This window comes from Lemur catta, chromosome 2 (assembly GCF_020740605.2).
Source record: "Lemur catta isolate mLemCat1 chromosome 2, mLemCat1.pri, whole genome shotgun sequence".
NCBI classification, from domain to species: Eukaryota; Metazoa; Chordata; class Mammalia; order Primates; family Lemuridae; genus Lemur; species Lemur catta.
This window is the reverse complement of record NC_059129.1, coordinates 109734356-109752697: the sequence shown is the minus strand read 5'-3', so window position 1 is coordinate 109752697 and position 18342 is coordinate 109734356. Positions and strand designations below refer to the sequence as shown.

Sequence of the window (18342 nt, the reverse complement as noted above, 5' to 3'; positions counted from 1 at the left end):
TGCTTTATTGCATTTATTCCTCACAGCAGCCCTCTGTGATTGGTACTGTGGGTGTTAACAACATTCCCTCTGTGGAAGTAAGGAAGCTAAGTAAAAGAAGGGTTTGATAGATTCTTTGGGTCGTAGATCTGCCCTGTACCCTTCCTACTGTACTTGACTTCTTTCTAATCCCCCAAATATTATCTGTAACAGGATGAAGGGAATGGAGTAACAGGGTTACCGCTTCTTTGTTTTAGATCTTCTTTAATTTGTCTCAAAAAATATTTAATAGTTTCCTATATATAGATCTTTCATATCTTTTTTATTAGATTTATTTCTGATGTTTGAATTTTTAATGCTCTTGAGAATGCTATCAATTTTAAAATTTTATTTTTTATTAACATTTTTTGCAGGTATAGAACATCATAGTTGATTGTGTATATTGATCTTGTATTCTTCAGCCTTACTAAATTTGTTTATAAATCTATTAGTTATCTATAGATTATTTTCTATATACATAATCTTATTATGTCATCTGTTAAAATTTTATTTCCATTTTGTCTTTCTTTGTTTCTTTTGTCTCCTTTTCCTTTTGCCTTATTGAACTGCTGCCAGTATTAAATAAAATTGAAGGTAGTATAATAGCAAAAAAAAAAAAGAAAGAATCTACATTTTCCCAATTATTAGATTCTCTAAGAATCTAAGAGACTGCTTCCTTCTCATGGTTTTTCTTACCAGTTGTATTGAACCTCACATCTCTTTCCCAGGGGGAGTAAGACTGGTTACTTCGTCAACTTAAAACAATGTTAATGAACATAAAAAATTATCTCAAGTAATCATGACCTACCAATTCTACTTTAAACAGAAAACTAGAACTATTATTCAAAGATTTCAGAAGTAAAGATTTCAAGTAGAACTGCACCTTAAAGAGAGGTATTTTGTGCTTGACCAGTTGTACTCTGTAAAACTAAAATATAAGAAATAAAAATATTTACTTAAAGCTCTTAATGACTTAGAAATAAGATACCAATGAAAATATGAAGCTGATACCATATTTTAAAATGCTTGCTTTAATATATTCCCACCAGTTTCTATAGGCTGAATTCAGTCTATAGGCTGAATTCATAGTTCTATCTCAAAAAAAAAATTATATTTTTTGAAACCTGAGTATCCTCAGGTTTTTTTCTCCTTCTCATTAGATAATATTTAGAATTAGTTTATATATTTTTGAAAATCAAGTATTTTAATATTCTATTACTTGTTTTCTAATGATAATTTCTCAATTTGGCATTTGAAAGACATGTACCAATGAAATAATTTCCATTTATATTTATAGATTTGATTGTGTATTGTCTAGAACGCTAATTATGTATAGAAAGTACAGTGCCCAGTCTTTTAGCAGCCACTCATTGTCACAATTGTGCAGGGCACCGTGAGGCATTTGTAAACAAACAAAACATGACTTCTCTGTTCTAAGAAAGTTTCTAGACGAAGAGAGATGCACATAAGTAATTTTAATGCAAGAGAGAAAGTGATGAGTGCCAGAGCAACATGAAGTCTCCACGTCATTGGAATTCAGAGAAAATAAACCATAGAGTCAGGACTGGCCAGGGTAGGGGGTTGGGGGTGTGTTAGCATCAGTGAGGGTTTCATAGAGTAAAATTTCATTTTAGAGTAATGGCTTTTAAGACTGTCACTAAATAATTTTAGATGGAATTGTATTAAGAGTTTTGCATAGGTGCCCTTTGATATAATTACATTAACAATATATATGTTGCTCCTTTGTTTTAGGCCTATTCTTTTCTTGCTAGAGAAGGCAATCATATTTCTAAGAGACATGTCTAAGAGATTTATTTTCTACAACACAGAAGAAACTTTAAAGATAAGTGTATCAGTCTATAGGCTGTAATAATTTTTAGTCTGGTTTTGATACATTTTATATTTTCTTTCACTGAAATAATTTTAGACTGTGTTCAGTGTTACTTCTTATTAATAAAGAGGAAAATTACCTCTTTTCCTTTCCTAGATATGGTCAATTTGCATGAATGTATCTATACAAAATATTTTACTGAATAAATATTTTTCTGATATTTTCAGGTAACATCAAAGGAGCAACTATAGTAGATGCCCTGGATACACTTTTTATTATGGAAATGAAAAATGAATTCCAAGAAGCAAAATCATGGATTGAGGAAAATTTAGATTTTAATGTGGTGAGTTAAATAAAAGTTGCTAATTCAGTCCTTAAGGCTCAATTAGAGATTATTATATTGTAATATACTCTAGCAAAAACAAATAATGTAACTTTAAATAGTAAAGATATTATCATACGGTGTTCTTAAATTGCCCTCCTTTGCTACACAAATGTATGTCTTTATTTTTTGGCAAATTAAGGGTAAAGAAAAAAAAAGAAATTAATATTCCTTGAGACCTACATGTACCTAGTGTTCTTGTTGAAGAACTGCAACAACCCTATGCTATGAATATTATTTTCATACCTTTATAGATTAGAAATCAGAGTCTCAGAGACTTACTGCAGATTGTACAGCTAGTTGTGTGTCAGAGCTATGATTCTAACACAGGTCTGTGTGGCCGTAATGCTTACGCTTTTATACTGTGCCACAGTGCACCCCACAGCACCGTCCACTTTCCCATAAATAAGGCAGTAAACTTTGCTGATCTTATCTCCTATCAGTAAAAAGTGTTTCTCTCACTCTCAATCTCTCCTTCTGTCTCTCTCTATCTCTCTCTCTATATATACACACACACACACACACACACACACACATACCCCAACATGTATATATACACACACTTCTTAAAATTTTGTATATGTGCTGTCATTCTTAGCAAATACCTTAAGACCCATTGTACACTGAGGGAGAGAGAATTAAGAATAGTGAATACTTCTAAAACTTCATGTTAATTTTGGTTGGGGAGGACTACATCTTATCAAATCTAATTTGATAGTCATTGTTTTACTTTATAATGGTGTTGATAAAGAACTTATTCTAAGGAAAGGAAGTATGTCAGCCCAGGCATTTTTTTAGTCATTCACTTATGTTTGCATTATTGGTATTATTTTTAATCTGGGATTACTTTGCAGAAATCCCTGTAAGCCTTTAGCCTATCTGGTAAGCGTTTGATAATATCTGTAAATCCCCGTAACCAGGCACAAGTAACATGCAGTATGTTGAAAGTGGACAAAGAAAGAGCATGTCCCTGCCGACCCTCTGCTTTGTGGCACTCACATTCTCCCAGAAATCAAGTGAGGACACCAGGGTCAGTCACAATATTAAGGACCAGTAAAGCTGAGTCTTTCTCCCATCTCTCTGGATTAAAACATACCTAAATTAAATGTTTTAATATTTTATTCCTACTCCCCTAATTAATTGTGATATGTACGGCATTTGGGAGACCTTAATGACTGACAGATGAGTCTATGTTTAATTTGCCTGATAATTGAATCTAAAATATAAAGGAGACAATATTCTAGTATAAAGGAACCTTAGAGATCAATGTGTTAAGCCCTTTTATTTTAAACATGGGAAAACAGACGTAAGGAGCTAGTGATTTGCTCAGGGTTATGGAGATAGGATATTACTGATAGAACTAAATAAGAAAAATTAAAGCAATGGAAAAAAATGTTTCTTTTTGGAAGTTTGTTCTCTTAATAATACTTTTGTCCTGTCTTGTTATAAATAAATTCCGCTGCCTACCTTCTGAGACTTACAAGCTTATCTTCAGCTATTCCTAAGATCGATTGACCCCTCCTTCCCTCTCTCCCCCACCTTCTCTTTTCAAGAAAGGGTGGGGGAATAATAATTAGACTTCTCCAAAATCTAATGATAGAAGACAGGAAAGTGAGTTTTAATAACAGCTGCCTTATGAATAGTGTCCAGGTTCCTTGTTGATTCTTGGGTTAGTCTGTCTGATAATTATCACATTGTTGCCCCAGACCTTCTCAAATACTGCAGCAGTTCTTTCCTTTCTTGACTAGTGGTTGTCTGAGGAGCTCTGGACTTGGGGCTGGGGCTGTGGATGGGGGTGGGTGGAGGATGAGGAGCAGTTTTATTTAAATGGACTAAGTACAAAGGCCTCTCAAGGTAACAGAGAGTAGTTGGCTGTTGTCAGACTACCACCAGGTGATATGAATGTGTTCTGTGGGCCATGGGACCTGTGAAAAAGCAGAATGAATCTAAAAGGGAATACCAGACTATGTAGAAGAGAAGAATAATTTCCTGGGCTTCCTTACTTGTAAGGTAAAGAGATTGAACTACCACTAAGTAATTGCTAAGATACTGAACTTTAAAGCTTTTTTATTTAAAATTTAAAATCTTTGTTTTTTAATAAGATTTCACTCAATTAATGTGCAGACTTTTGTGTAGATACATTTTAAGACTGTTAATGACAGTCCTGGGTTATACTTTTCAAAATATACTTTAAAAATATGCTTTAAAATTTGTACAACTGTTATGTATCCATGAAAATTTCAAAATATACTAAAAATTTCAGCCATAGATCTCAAATGTCTGTTTACTATACTATTCTTATGTGTGAGGTCTTGAGAAATATGGGTGCAGTTCTCATTTTAGGTATTACTGTGTTTTCCTTTTAAAAAACATATTATCAGTAATATCCAATGACAGTGCTCCCCATATTAAAAATAGTAGCATATAAATTCAGGAAAGATATATTGGTTTACTCTTCTAATCATTGCATTATAAAGTTCTTCAGCTTACTGTTTTCTAGTTGATTTTAATATATTGCATATGATAATTTATTTTATACTCACTCATTCTACCCAGAAATTCAAGTGATTATTTCAAAAATTACAGGATTTTCCTTCAAAAAACATTAAGAAATTTTTCCCATTTACATGAAGGAAGAAGAAATTGAAAAAGCCTTAGCAAAAATAGAGAAAAATTATTTTTATGGATAACATGTAGTATTCCTGCTTATATACGTTATTACTTGAATTTAAATAAACACTTTTTCATGGTAAAGTATTTTAATTGACAGTGTGAGGATCTTGTAAAAAAAAAGTTAATGCATCCAAATTTATTGCAGAGGAAAAATAAAAATGAAACTGAAGTAGAAACAATATTGTTGAGAGTTGGCTTATCCTATGATGCTCTTAAGTATAAACAAATTTTACAGCCAAGAATAAATTTATTAATATGTAAAATATTCAATTTATATCACTTAAAAGATAAAGTAAATGCTTTTCATTGGTTTATACTGTAATTAACTAAACTCATTTTCTTTTCATTAGGGCATTAGCAAGTGGATTCATTTTGCATACTTGGTAGCACAAAGTTCAAATGGCCTTACTAACAGGCTTAAAACAAATCAGTGGGATAATATGTTCTGGGGAGTGGGAGCAAGAGCTTTGTAGATGGAGCTTGTGTTCAGTTCACGTATCTGTAAAGGTACATAATTATTCGCAGAAAACCCCAAGGATACTCTTTGTGACAAGTTTTCTGATTTTAATTCAAAGTAATCCAAGGACAAAGAATCTAAAACTGATTCTTGGTTATTCATTGTTCATTCACTCATGTGTTATTTATTTACTAAGTACCTTCTCAAGATTAGGTACTTACCCTTATGAAACTTTTAGTCTAGCAGGAAAGTATTCAGAGTACCCTAGCTAGAACTGGGCTGTCTTAGGAAGGAAGAAAAGAAAGCAGAAACTACCATTTAATTAGTAACTGATAGATACCAGGTATTACGATCCATGGTTTTTTTTCATAGGTTATCTCATTTAATCTTTGTGACAACCATACAGGGTAAGTGGTATTTTCCCTACTTTTGTAGATGAAGAGGTGGTAAATTAATCTACCCAAAAGTATGCAGCAAGTGAGAGCAGTGGTTTCAACAAGATCTACCTGACTCAATGACCCCCTTTTTTTAATTGGACAGGAAATGCAAACAGTTGAGAAATATATAGGCAGCAACAGAATTTGAGTCCTCCAAGGTTAGGCATGTAATCTTAATATCACAGTACTCATTGGAGTGTGTCATTCAATAGATATTCAACAAATGTTTATTAAATGAATGAGAAGTTAACCTATCTTGTCCTACTTCCCGACAGACTATGCTATACTCAGGTGGAAGACGAGCTGACAGGGTGTGAGGGTAGCTGTATTGTGTCGTACTTGTATATAGTTAGAAGTGATCTGGAGTTCAAGTGTAGTTGATCTACCTGTTTTTACCTAACCTGCTTCTGTCGGATTTGGCAATCTCATTCTATGTTACCTAACATTCATTCCCAGAACAGATTTGTAGTGGCCCCTGATATAGGAGGATCATTAACATAAGGACAAATGATCAAGGGTTACCTATTTGGGCATTTCAAAATTCAGCTGCATTCTTTACTAGCACTTTAAAAATATATTGGTTACCTAGATCCTTATATGAGAAATATAGAAAACTGTCTTCAGTAATAAATTTTTAAAATATGTAGAGCTTTTCTCCAGATAACAGTTTTTATACCCTTTGTAAAAGCAAAAGCTGTATTAAAATTATCCTTAAAAAGTACTTTTCTCCACTGAGATAAACTGATATCTCAATATGAGAGACAGAGCCTTGAGAATGACCAAGTTTAGGTGATTAGCTTGCTCCAGACGTTAACTAGCAACACACTGAAACTGTGGTGTTTGGCAGGCACCTGGATTGTGCCTTTCATTGTAAATGAACGCCCTATATTTTGCATAATGTAAGGACTGGTGGCAAAGGTGACTTTTTTTTTTTTAATTTAAAGATCCAGAGTGTTTGTTTATCTAATTGGAATGCCATCCTACTTTTCAAGACAATAAACTGTAGAGTTCTCTGTTGAAGGGATATAAGTTGACTTCAAGAAGCAGCTTTGGATCTTCTCAAATGCATGGTTGAGTACTTAGCTTAGGTCCACCGTTACATGCCATAGAGCATGAAAGAAGTGATTTTTGCCTTAGTATTACTACTGAAAAAGGTTTATTCTAGAGTAGCATTGCATCCTGATGGGTGCAGATAACAAAGTTAATTATCCTGTTAAATGGAGTTATTCAGTATTTTCCATCTGAATGCTAAGGAGTACCTGCCAAGAGTGATGAATTGGGTTTTGGCTATAAGAGGATACTGAGTTGTTCTCTCTGATGGTAACTAGGGCGGCTACTTGAGACCCTTTCTTGGGCCTGTATGGTAAAACCAACCTATCAACATAGAGTAGATAGTTATTTGCCTATCTTGGTGGCCTACAGAATTTGTATTTTGTTAACAATTTTAAGAGATTTCTTACTTAAATATGAAAACAAAAGCTGCTAGGACACACTGTTACAAACCAAGTTACACTCTGAAACATTGCAATTCAACCTGTTAAGAGGAGCTTTATACTTAATCTTCAAAGTGTTAATACAGCACACACTTCGAGGAACCATTTATAAACAAAGGTATATGTTAACCCTAAACATAGGCAAGTCTTGTAAGTTACCTGTCTTTAATCAATGGCTTTGAAAAGTCTCATGTTGTTTCCAACATGTTTTTCAGTAAAGTAAAGCATAGTTATCATGTTAGTAATGGAGCAGTTGTTAGTAAACATAGTTACTACATTGGATTGTAATGGGATGGTTGTTATTAAATGCAATTATTGCATTGGTAGGTAGTGAGGCAGTTGTTATTAAAGCTTGCTTGTTTCTTAGGCATAATAGCCTGAGAACACCAGGCTTATAGTTCACTAAGTAGAAAGCTGCAGGGAGTTTGGAGGAATAGCTAGCAAAGGAGTGCCCTTTTAAAAAACGACAACAAAAAACTGCTGTGCTTTGAGTTCACCCTGAAAATCAAACACTCAGAATAGAATTTAAATATTTCTGAAATGTTCATTTCCAAAAAAAATCTTTTCAATTTGATGCAACCAATCAGATCTGTCATGCTGGGTGGAATCATAAGGTAACAATTAAGGAGAATTTGGCACAAGTCTAATTCTAAATAACCATTATAAGGCTTGAAGGTCCAAAGAAACAAGTTACTCCTCAGGGGAAGCTTGCATCTCCATGTAGCTCCTCAAACAAAAGAAAACTAGCTGAATCACTCACTGAAATCTATTAAAATAGATCATTTTATAGATAATTTTGGCAAATAAATTGCTTATAAAAATATAATCTAATAAATTTCAGAGTTGTTTAAAATGCCATCTTGTCTAGTGGGAGGAGATTGGTCTTCCAGGCACTCATTTTGAAACAGATTTTGGAGTGTGTATATTTTCTCTATTGCCCAGATAGGGTTAGATTCTTCATGTCCACGAGCTCGTGGTATATTGATTTGGAGGAAGCCTTTCCCGGCAGAAAGATGTAGGATAATGTTAGGATTGGTGAGCAGGGCATACAAAATCCTTTATAAATTAGGTTCTTTTTTTCCATTTTAGCAATCTTTATCACTTTATCTCATGATTTTATATATATAGAGAGAGAGAGTAAATGAGAGAACAAAAATATACAGAACAATGGATAAACTTTAAGGTGGAAATTATCAGTCTAAGATGCCTAAGATAATAGTAGAGATTAGTACTGAGGCCTAATTTTTCCATGATTTGTAATACTCACCTCTTGATTTTAGGTATAAATTTAGGCATACCATATATTTTATTAAATTTATAGATGAATCTGGTTAAGTATTAATATGTTCTTTGATTCAATAGCCATTGCTAGAAGAAAATCAAAATGAAAAAACAGTTTCACCAATCCAGATTTTTATGGGGGTAGGTCGTTAGCCCAAAATTTTCAACCTCCACTTGCTCATCAAGCATGCCATTAGCTAATAGGTGCATTTAATTTAAAGCCAAGTCTGGATCTACTTCTTAAACTGGCAGTCATATAAAACTGTGTGTTAGAAGCCACTGAATACCTGGGGTATATTCCTGGAATGCTGTCTTACTTAAAGATTTAAGGGGGAAGTTAATTTTATTTTATAACAAATGCAGATGAAAAAGACTGCAAAATTCACATTAATTGATAGGATAAATGTCACAAGATTTTAGTGTTATAGGGTGCTCCATCTACATACGGTCTTATCCCTGCCCCAACTTCGTCATTAGGGTAAGTCAGTAAGAAAATTTTAGAACATCTTAAAAGATACTGCATGAATATTAATAGGATGAATGTATTCATTTAAATTTAATATGATTATTTTAGTAGAAATTGGAATCAGAAGTTTATAAAAATGACCTAAAACCCTTAGATTGTAGAAATTCACTTTTGAAAATCTTGCCGTCATGTAAAGCCTAAAAGAAAGTTGGTCAGGGTACCATATTTCAAAAGAGAATTTTTAGCCGTTGAGAAATACGACCCCCATAAGGGTCAGAGAAGATAAATATTATGATTCTAGAGTCTCTGATTTTCCAATAATCCTGGGAAGGTAGGCCTTAGTTTCTTTAGGCTGAACTGCTGCACAGTGCTAGTGGCAACACTGTCTGTTGAGTGCCTTATGTGGGCCAGATATTGTGCACAGTGCTTTATGTACATGGACTCGTAGTACCTTGTAAGGAGTGCATTGTCCCTTTTTACAAATGGTAAAACCAAGACTCAGAGAATAAGTGAATTACTGGGATTTCACACTCAGGCAGCTCCTGAACCTGCCTTCAATTCCAGGTCCTTCTTACCCTAGGCCTTCTCACTCTGCTGTCCCAATATAGCCAAACAATTTGGTATGGTAGGAGAATTTTTATCTTCTTAGGCCTTTTCATTTCAAGATCTATAAAGAGTGATCACCTAACATGTCTCAATTTCAATCTTCTGGCCTAAAACATAATATGACCCAGAATATTGAAAGAGCTCTCAAATTAAGATTTCTAAATAATTTAAATTTAACTTTGGAAAAAAAGGAGAGAGAAAGAATTATATGTTGGAAATTCAAATGTAGTTCTAGTTTTCAGACAGAAAGTGTTGACTGTTGAGAACTGATGATGATGTGTCATGACGTTCCTGAGCAAGATTTTTGAAGACAAGGACACAGCAATCACTGGAAACCTGCACAAAGTCATTAACAAGCCAGATTTGCTTCTTGGACAAGCTCACTAGACTATTAGATCCGTGAAATCCAAAGTCATAGCAGCTGACCTTGAGTATAGCACCTTGCAAGGTCATCTCTCAGTATCTCACAGACAGAACGAGATAGAGTTTAGGTTGTAGGATACATAGCTGGATCAATAGCTGGTTGAATAACTGCACCCAATAGGTGATCGATGTCTAGCTGAAGATATATTTCTCGTGGTATTTGACATGACTCAGTCCTCTAGCTTGCAATAATTTTTATCAGATGTCTATATAAAGGTCCTGATTATCCAAAATTTTCATAGGAGAAAGAGAGAATGCATATGTAATGAACCCAAAGCTGAATAAGAATATAAAATCATGTTAACAGACTTCACTAGACAGAAATGTGGGGGATTCTCAGGTTGAAAAACTGAAAAACACAAGTATAAATTGAGAGGAATATGATTTGAGGGTTTAAATTCATTACATTTTATTATTAGGCATTCTTACTCTTAGACATAAGAAATATAGTTGTGTGAACCAAACTAAATTAATGGATTTTCTTCCCTTTTCCTTACCAGTAATTTTGTAGAATATTAAAGTTTTTACCAATATTTGTATAATACTCATTCAGAGTAATACAACTCAAAGATAAATTACACCTATATAAAGTGCTTTTAATCAAATTATATTATGTGCATGTTAAAATTGTGAAATACAATTAAACTCACCAAAGTCTTATTTTGTGATGCTTTTTCCTAACTTTGACTTAGAAATTCTCTCACCTTACTTGTTTTCATAATCTTCCTTTTACTGGAAATTTTTTTTATTTTTTTTTAACTTAAGCAATTACTTAGCTTTAATTGTTAGATCTTTATACCTTTTTAGAAAGAGCATGTGAGAATAAAATGAATATATATATCCCTTTTTTCTGGAACTATTACCTCCCCCCAAAATGTAGACTCATTGAATCTGAGGACCTTATCAGTCTTTATTGTTATGTTCCTTTCACCTAGGACAGGGTCTGGCACATAGTAGTTGCCTAATAAGTGTTTGTTAAAGGAAATAATACCTCAGATGATTTTGACTAAGTTCATTTGCCAGATACTGACTCCATATATTATAGTTTGCTGTTAGCCCCCATGATTGTTAGTGAATGGTTTGATGGTAGCCAAAAGTGAACAATTACTGAGTAGGCCCAAAGAACATGAAAAGAGGCTAACTAATGCTTGAAGTGTACTTATAACCTACAATCTTAGGTTAGCTATGCTGAATTATCTAGTAACAATGCAAGACAGATCCATTTAGTAGTCAAATATTATAAAAGTATTGGCATTAATTACTAAGTATGTTCCACTGTTACAGGACCATTAATAAACAGACTTGGTGGCATTATGATGTGAGGTATTATATAAAAGTCAGAATAGCAGATCCCTAGACCAGGAATCAGAGTACTCAAGTTCAAATCCTGATTCCACCATTTATTAGTTGTCTGACCTTGAAAAAGTCACATTAACCACTCTAAGTCTCAGTTTTTCCATCTGTAAAATGGACATAAGAATAGTAATTACTTCATAAGATAAGTGTGAGAATGAAAAGACAGTCTGTGTAAATACATTAGCACAGCAACTGGCATGCTATAAATAATAATAAAAGCAAGTTTCAGCAAAGTATAACATATATTGTTATTATTATTATGTCCTTTATGCAAAGATGTTATAATATGCACTTCTCACTGACATGTGATTATCCCAAGCCACAGGCAAAAATTTGGGAACCAGCACTAGAACCCAAATCCTCTGACTTTAAACCCTATTTGCATTCTAGCTGTGCTACTTTAACATGGTATGAAAAGACTGATAGACTAATGCTGAACTACCAGCCAAAGTATAGTCCAAATGGCCTTTCAGGAGGAAAAAGCAGGCAAATGAACAAAATGAAGGAGAATGGCAGCATAAGGAAAAATAATGCTCTGACCCTGTGGCATTTGCACAAATAGAGCACACATAGTTTTGTATCTGCTATTGAATATAGAGAAAGAACTTTATTTTATAAATGTTTATATTTTGATTTTAAGAGTCAATACTATTATCTATTTAAGTATATTTTTCTTCTTTTTTTAAATTGACATATAATAGTTGTATATATTTATGGCATACATAATGATGTTTTGATGTTAAAAGGGAAAACTTTTACCCCTTGTATTTAAATCTTTCTGAGCAAGCATGTAAAATTTAAACAAAATTTAAGTATTTAGTATAATTTATCACGACAATAGTTTTCTGAATTGTGTACTATCATTATGTTTGAACTTCCTTTATTTTGTTTCTGTAGAATGCTGAAATTTCTGTTTTTGAAGTGAATATACGCTTTGTTGGTGGACTGCTCTCAGCCTACTATCTGTCTGGAGAAGAGGTAAGATGAAAAGTGGTATATCAATGTGAATTATAAAGTGTCTTAAATTACATTTTTTTATAAAATATGCCGTTTGTGGTATATATTTAGGAGGAATCCATTAAATTTTCATATTTTGATGGAGCTGTAACTTCCACTGAATTTTTTATAATATGTACTAATTAAATGAGCAAGCTGGGAAAGTTTGGCAGAACATATTGTCAGGGAATGTTAAGTAAGGCCTTTTTAAAAACTGGCTCCCTTATGTTATATATGATGTGATTACGATTACAAATTATATATGTCTGTGGACAAATTAAAGAGGTTTAGTGTAGTGGCAGGCCCGTGGATGAATTCTTTTCTTTAAAAATGATTTTAATGTTAGCTTAATAAAAAATTTTTAAAATGAAGAAACCATGACAAGTAAGATATAAACATTATAGTATTTATGAAATTGAGGTGAGTGAGACACTCAGCTACTCAGTCAACAGTCCTGTGGGCCAGTGTCCCTCTGTAAAGTGCTTTGGAGCGCTTCCTGGGTCAGAGCTTAATTAATTATCTGCTGCATGGAGCAAAGCAGTAGTTTTTAATTTAGCTGTCTTTTATTGATAGATTAAGAAAGGATTTTTGTATCATCCTCATAAAGGGCACTGATGCTATTTTCTTGAAAGGTTTTGGACAACTTTATGAATAAGGAAGTGTCCACTAAGAGCTGTTGGAATGAGCCTCACCTTTAATGTTGACAGTGTTAAAAGCTCACATTAAGGAAAAACAGTCACATATTTCAACTGCATGTCAATCAGATTTGCGTTAGCCTCAGCATCCTGGCTGGGGGAAGAGTGAATCTTACCCAGTGTAGTATTTCATGTATTTCTATGCTCCTTCAAACAGATTCAAGCAGAGCAATAAATGTTTAATGAGAAAAACTGCTTGACTTTGTTCCTGCCTCTCAAGTACTTTCCTAACCAAAACAAAACAGCCCGCACAATCTTACATTTTCTCCTCTCTCTTTAGATTTTATTCCACCATAGACCTTTTCAAAATATATAGATGGCTTCTATATTCCCCTCTATCTGTCCTATTTTATGTATTAAATTTGATCTTCATTATGGACTCTGCTCTCTTCTCAGCCAGGATAATGCCTCTTCTTTCCTTTTTTTAGTTTTTCCAGTCCCAAATAACTTGATTTGTTCAGTTTAAGGTGTACTAAGCATTAAGCCAAAAAAACCTATATTTTTGAAATGTCAGGCTTAAAATTAACTGGTGTTATTTTAGTTAACAGGTTTCTGCTTTTAGAATACTTGTCCTTGAGTATGCAATGCTTGGATGTTCTCATTGCTTTTGACATGGCAAACTAGGATGACCTTGGTTTTATTAATAACTTCTCCATAATTTATGTGGAAGTGAGATAATTTGGAAGAAATAAGGACTGCATTCTTCTGTGTCTGGGCTCAATTAGGATAATAGAGCATACAAACAGAAACAATGTATTTCTTCTAAATATGCATTATGTTCAATTAGGATACTTTTTCATTCATAACAATACTTTAAGTTTGCATGTATATATGTGTTTATATATATACTGAATGATATATGTATTTATGTACTTATAATACCCACAAATATTATAGTTTGCCTATAGATAAAAAAATTTGCCTGAGACTTTATAAGGATATTTTTTAATTCTATATTTAAATAACTTTAATAAACAAATGACTACAGAAAACACCTCCTCCATTGCAAATAACTATTCTTTTAGTACTTTTGCTTTGTCCTCATCACTATACAAATGTTATTTCTTCTAGATTTTCTATATTTTAATTTTTATGATGAAAATTTATGTAAGGTATTTTTCTTTTTTATTTGCTTTTCTGTGTTTCTATAGAATATATTTTAATTTTACTTATAAAGATTCATGTGCTTAGCATATTTTATTCTTGATAGTTCCCTAAATGTTGGGCAGTTAGATTGTTTCCAGTATTCCTTTGAATAATATAGGTATGATCAGTCAATAAATATTTATTTGCTGAAGTGGTATTGCCAGGTGAGAAGTGATTAGTACTAGATATTAACAGTTTTAACATTATCTCTTGCTTATTTCTCCCAGTTACTTCGTCACTGACAATTGCTTTTCATTTGATGAATGCCTTCAGGGAAATTGGCCATTAGGAATGTGATCTAGAAAAATTATTTTACCCCAGGTTTGTCCTTGAGCTATTTGTATTTATATCAAAATGAAAAAAATGATTATTCATTTAATAGAAAGAACCCCAAATGGCCAAATTATGAATAATTTCAGATTATGAATAATGTTTTCAGGTCATTGATAAAGTTCTATACCACACACTTTCATGTATGTAGATCAAAGAATTTAGGAAGGTGTCTAAAATAATTCATCTTCCTAAATTATTGCATAGAGGGTCTACTAAACCATCATAATTTAACATTCCAATTTCATCAGTGACGCTCAGGAATATTTTAAGAAGAAAACAACATCAGAAATATATAGGCCCACATTAACATAAGCTCAAAATTCTTAAATTTATATTGCAAAAGCAGGAAAGGAAGTACTGTTGATTGTTGATACATGTTCAGGGAAGTTACAGTTAGAAACACTGAACAATAATCAACAGTGCCACAATAGAAACATAAAATACAGGTAGTAAACTTTGATTACAAGTACATATTCAAAAATATAAAACACTCCAACTTGGTTACAATATTTTGTAGTACAAAAAGAAAAAATAAAGCCTCAATGTCTTTAAAGATTATATAAGAAACTCAAACAACCATGACAATTATAAACAGAATGGAGATAAGATGAATACTAAATAGGAATGATCACTATTAAAAATAAATTTAAAAACTGCATTGCTCTGTTATAAGTTCAAAGGGAACTAAAGTCCTCACTGGAAACAGTAAATATATTAATAGCAGCATCTAGAATAACATTATTCAAAATATGTCCTAAAGACCAATAGTTTCTTTTGATATGGCAGGATAAATCTGTTTCTGTGTACACACTAAAAATAAGTTTGGAAAAAGCTACATCCTATGTTCTTTCTTAGAAATCCACAATGTTCAGAAAAAGAAGCTAATTTAATTTTATTTATCCTTGTGTTTTCCACACTTAATTATAACCCCTCTCTTTTTTTTAATGTAACATCTGCTAACAGCAAGTTAGAATATTGTTTCCCAGAACAATTTTTGGGAAAGGGAATAAGAGTAACCAAAGCAAAAATGATATTAAAAATTGACAAGTACAAAACAGAAATAAGTAAAATAAGACATTGCAAGAGAAGATGATTCATGTAGAAAAGCATGTATGTGAATATACCATGTAATATTATTTGTTTTACAACAGATACTAATAGGTATATTGAGCAGAAAGTGAATTCAATAGAACATAGAGATGCCACAGAAGCAAAGAGAGAGCTGAAAAACAACTTGGAACAAAAGGTCTCAGGTTGTCATAGAGGATCTCTAGCTTGACTGTCACCCTGAGATATACTAGAATTAGTAAACATGGAATGGACTATTTCTTCTACTTTTGTCTTACTCTACTCAACATACAAAGTCCCTGGAGAAAGAGGCTAATTGGCAGAGTTTCAGTTACATGCAGCCTCTTGGGGGTCTTGGGGAATGAAGAAAAAGGACATGCTAGAAGAACTCTTCTTCAGAGTTCAGTATTTAGTGAATTCGGTATTCTGTGAAGACTGAGTATAAGGAAGTATAGATAATTCCTGAACAGGAAATTGAGGCCCTGTTAGAAGGGTGGGGAGAATAGATGTTTGGAAGTCAAAAACAAGACTTAGTCCACTATGGTGAAAAAAAAGGGTGGCAGAGGAAATAGACAAGCCATATGGAAACTGATAGTTTAATAAGATACCTGAAAAAACTGTACCTGATTTGAAAAACTACTTTATTCTATAAATTAAGAGACCACATTTAGAACTAACAACATTTAATCCTCGAGGGGAACATTCAGCAACTACATTTTATTAATAAGTTTGTGAACTAAAAAAACAATAGCCAACTTCTGGAAACCAGAATGATTGAAGAACTAGCTTTCAATGAAAAAAGGTAGGGGAGATGTCTGATCTAAAATGGGGAGACACATATATGCATGCTTACATTAGGTCAGTTTACTCTGCCAAGACAACCTTTTACTTTGAAGACAGCAAAAGGACTTTTCCCCAAATTCCCCTAAAAGTTATCCACTGCCTCAGACGCCAGTGCAAAAGGTTGCTGAGGAAAACTTATTAAATAAAAGAAGTAGTTAATACTACTGAATTTTAAGATTATCAAGGAGAAACAAGAGGGGTGGGGAGGAGAGAGATCAGATTGAGAATGTGAGTTTACTGATGGAAAGATCTATTTGTTTTTCATAATATGAGTCAGACATTTAGAGTATTTTGAAGGTTATAAGTGGATTTTGTAGATTTGTTTAGTGGTGGATAATCATAAAAGTGTTTGGAAATTGCCAAGAAAATTAGGATGTATTGATGTGATTACCTTTCAAACTCAGTATCTGCCACAATCCACTAGAGCATGACTCATCTCTCAGACCATCCATCTGTCTCCTGCCTCATTTTACAAAAAAATTAAAATGACTTACAGAAAATGTGCGTTATGCAAACAGAGCTGTGGAAAAACAGAGATTACAGTGAGGGCATATTAAAGTTGCAGATAAGATGAGCATGTAGCAGTGCATTCTGCCAGCTTGTAAATCATCTAGGCTTTGGACGGAAATCATCTAGGCTTTCCCCAGAGCAAAGAAGGGGAAAGAATTAAAAGCAATTTTGTTTTGCTATTTTTATGAACAGTAAAAATTTGATAACATAAAATAACCCACATATAATATTACCTGTGTATATACTAAATTTTCTATAAAACATAGACTATCTGGTATAAACAAAAATTTAATAATACATTTAGATCACCAGTAATACATTAGCACCTTCCCAAATCCTGCCTAAATTGTAAAAATTGGGCTCAGATTTATCCTCACATACATGGAAGGTATTTTAATTATGATCGCTAGCAAAGTAGATTTAAATCCAGAAAACAGAGATATCAGCAAAAGGCATAATTGCAAAAAAAAAAAAATGACAGAAATGAAAAAAAGATCACAATACTCTTAAGATCAAAATATATTAATCCTGTACAATAAAAAAGTAACAGATTTATGCAATACCATTAAAAGAAAAGATTGAAATAGTGGCACAGTGAAATAAAAAAGGTAATTAAATTCTTTGCAGTATTCTTTGCAATATCATATACTATAAACAATGAGAATATTTTAGTAAAAAAAATACATATATCATGCCACCGATTAAATATAACATTAGAAATATGTACATATTTAAAATAGTAAAACCACGTGAAAATTTAAAAATAATCTCTTAAATAACAGCTAGATTAGGAAATGAATGTATAATATTAAAATTAAACTACTTAATAGGCAGCTAAAATATAAGTATTGCATTAAATTTTGTGGAAAGCAGCCAAAATCATACTTAAGAGAAATACATAGCTCTAAAGTCTATATTAATAAAAAATAAATATATGGTTCCCTGAGTCTGTATTTTATTAATTTAGAACAAAAACCAAGGATAAAGAACCAAGAAAAAAGAGATGTACTAGAAATAACAGAGTACAAAATGAGAAAAGAGCCGTACTATACTTACAAAGCTTTCTCTCCCTCCATCCCACCAACACCCTTGAGGAAGCAGTCTTCTGAGAAAGTCCTTGATAGTAAGAACCATATCACTCATTTATCGAGGGACAGACAGATTTGATGAGGGGGGGTTGAGTAGGCCCCTCAGCAGGAAGACTCTGACAGGGGTGTGTTTGTGCAGCGCCCCCACCTGGGCAAAGCAGCACATTGAAATGGTGGTGATCAGATTGGGCGGTGATATAGATAAAGCGGTGAGAGATATGCCCAAAGACACCATCATAA

At 32.9% G+C, this 18342-nt stretch overlaps 1 protein-coding gene across 1 annotated transcript in view; it reads left to right on the top strand.

Annotated features, from left to right (window-relative positions):
- Positions 1-18342, top strand: part of MAN1A1 (mannosidase alpha class 1A member 1) — a 160519-nt gene that overhangs the window by 39570 nt on the left and 102607 nt on the right. The window contains exons 3-4 of the mRNA XM_045544273.1: positions 2077-2192; positions 12321-12401. Of these exons, the coding sequence (XP_045400229.1) occupies positions 2077-2192; positions 12321-12401 (197 nt within the window). The remainder of the gene's footprint in view (positions 1-2076; positions 2193-12320; positions 12402-18342) is intronic.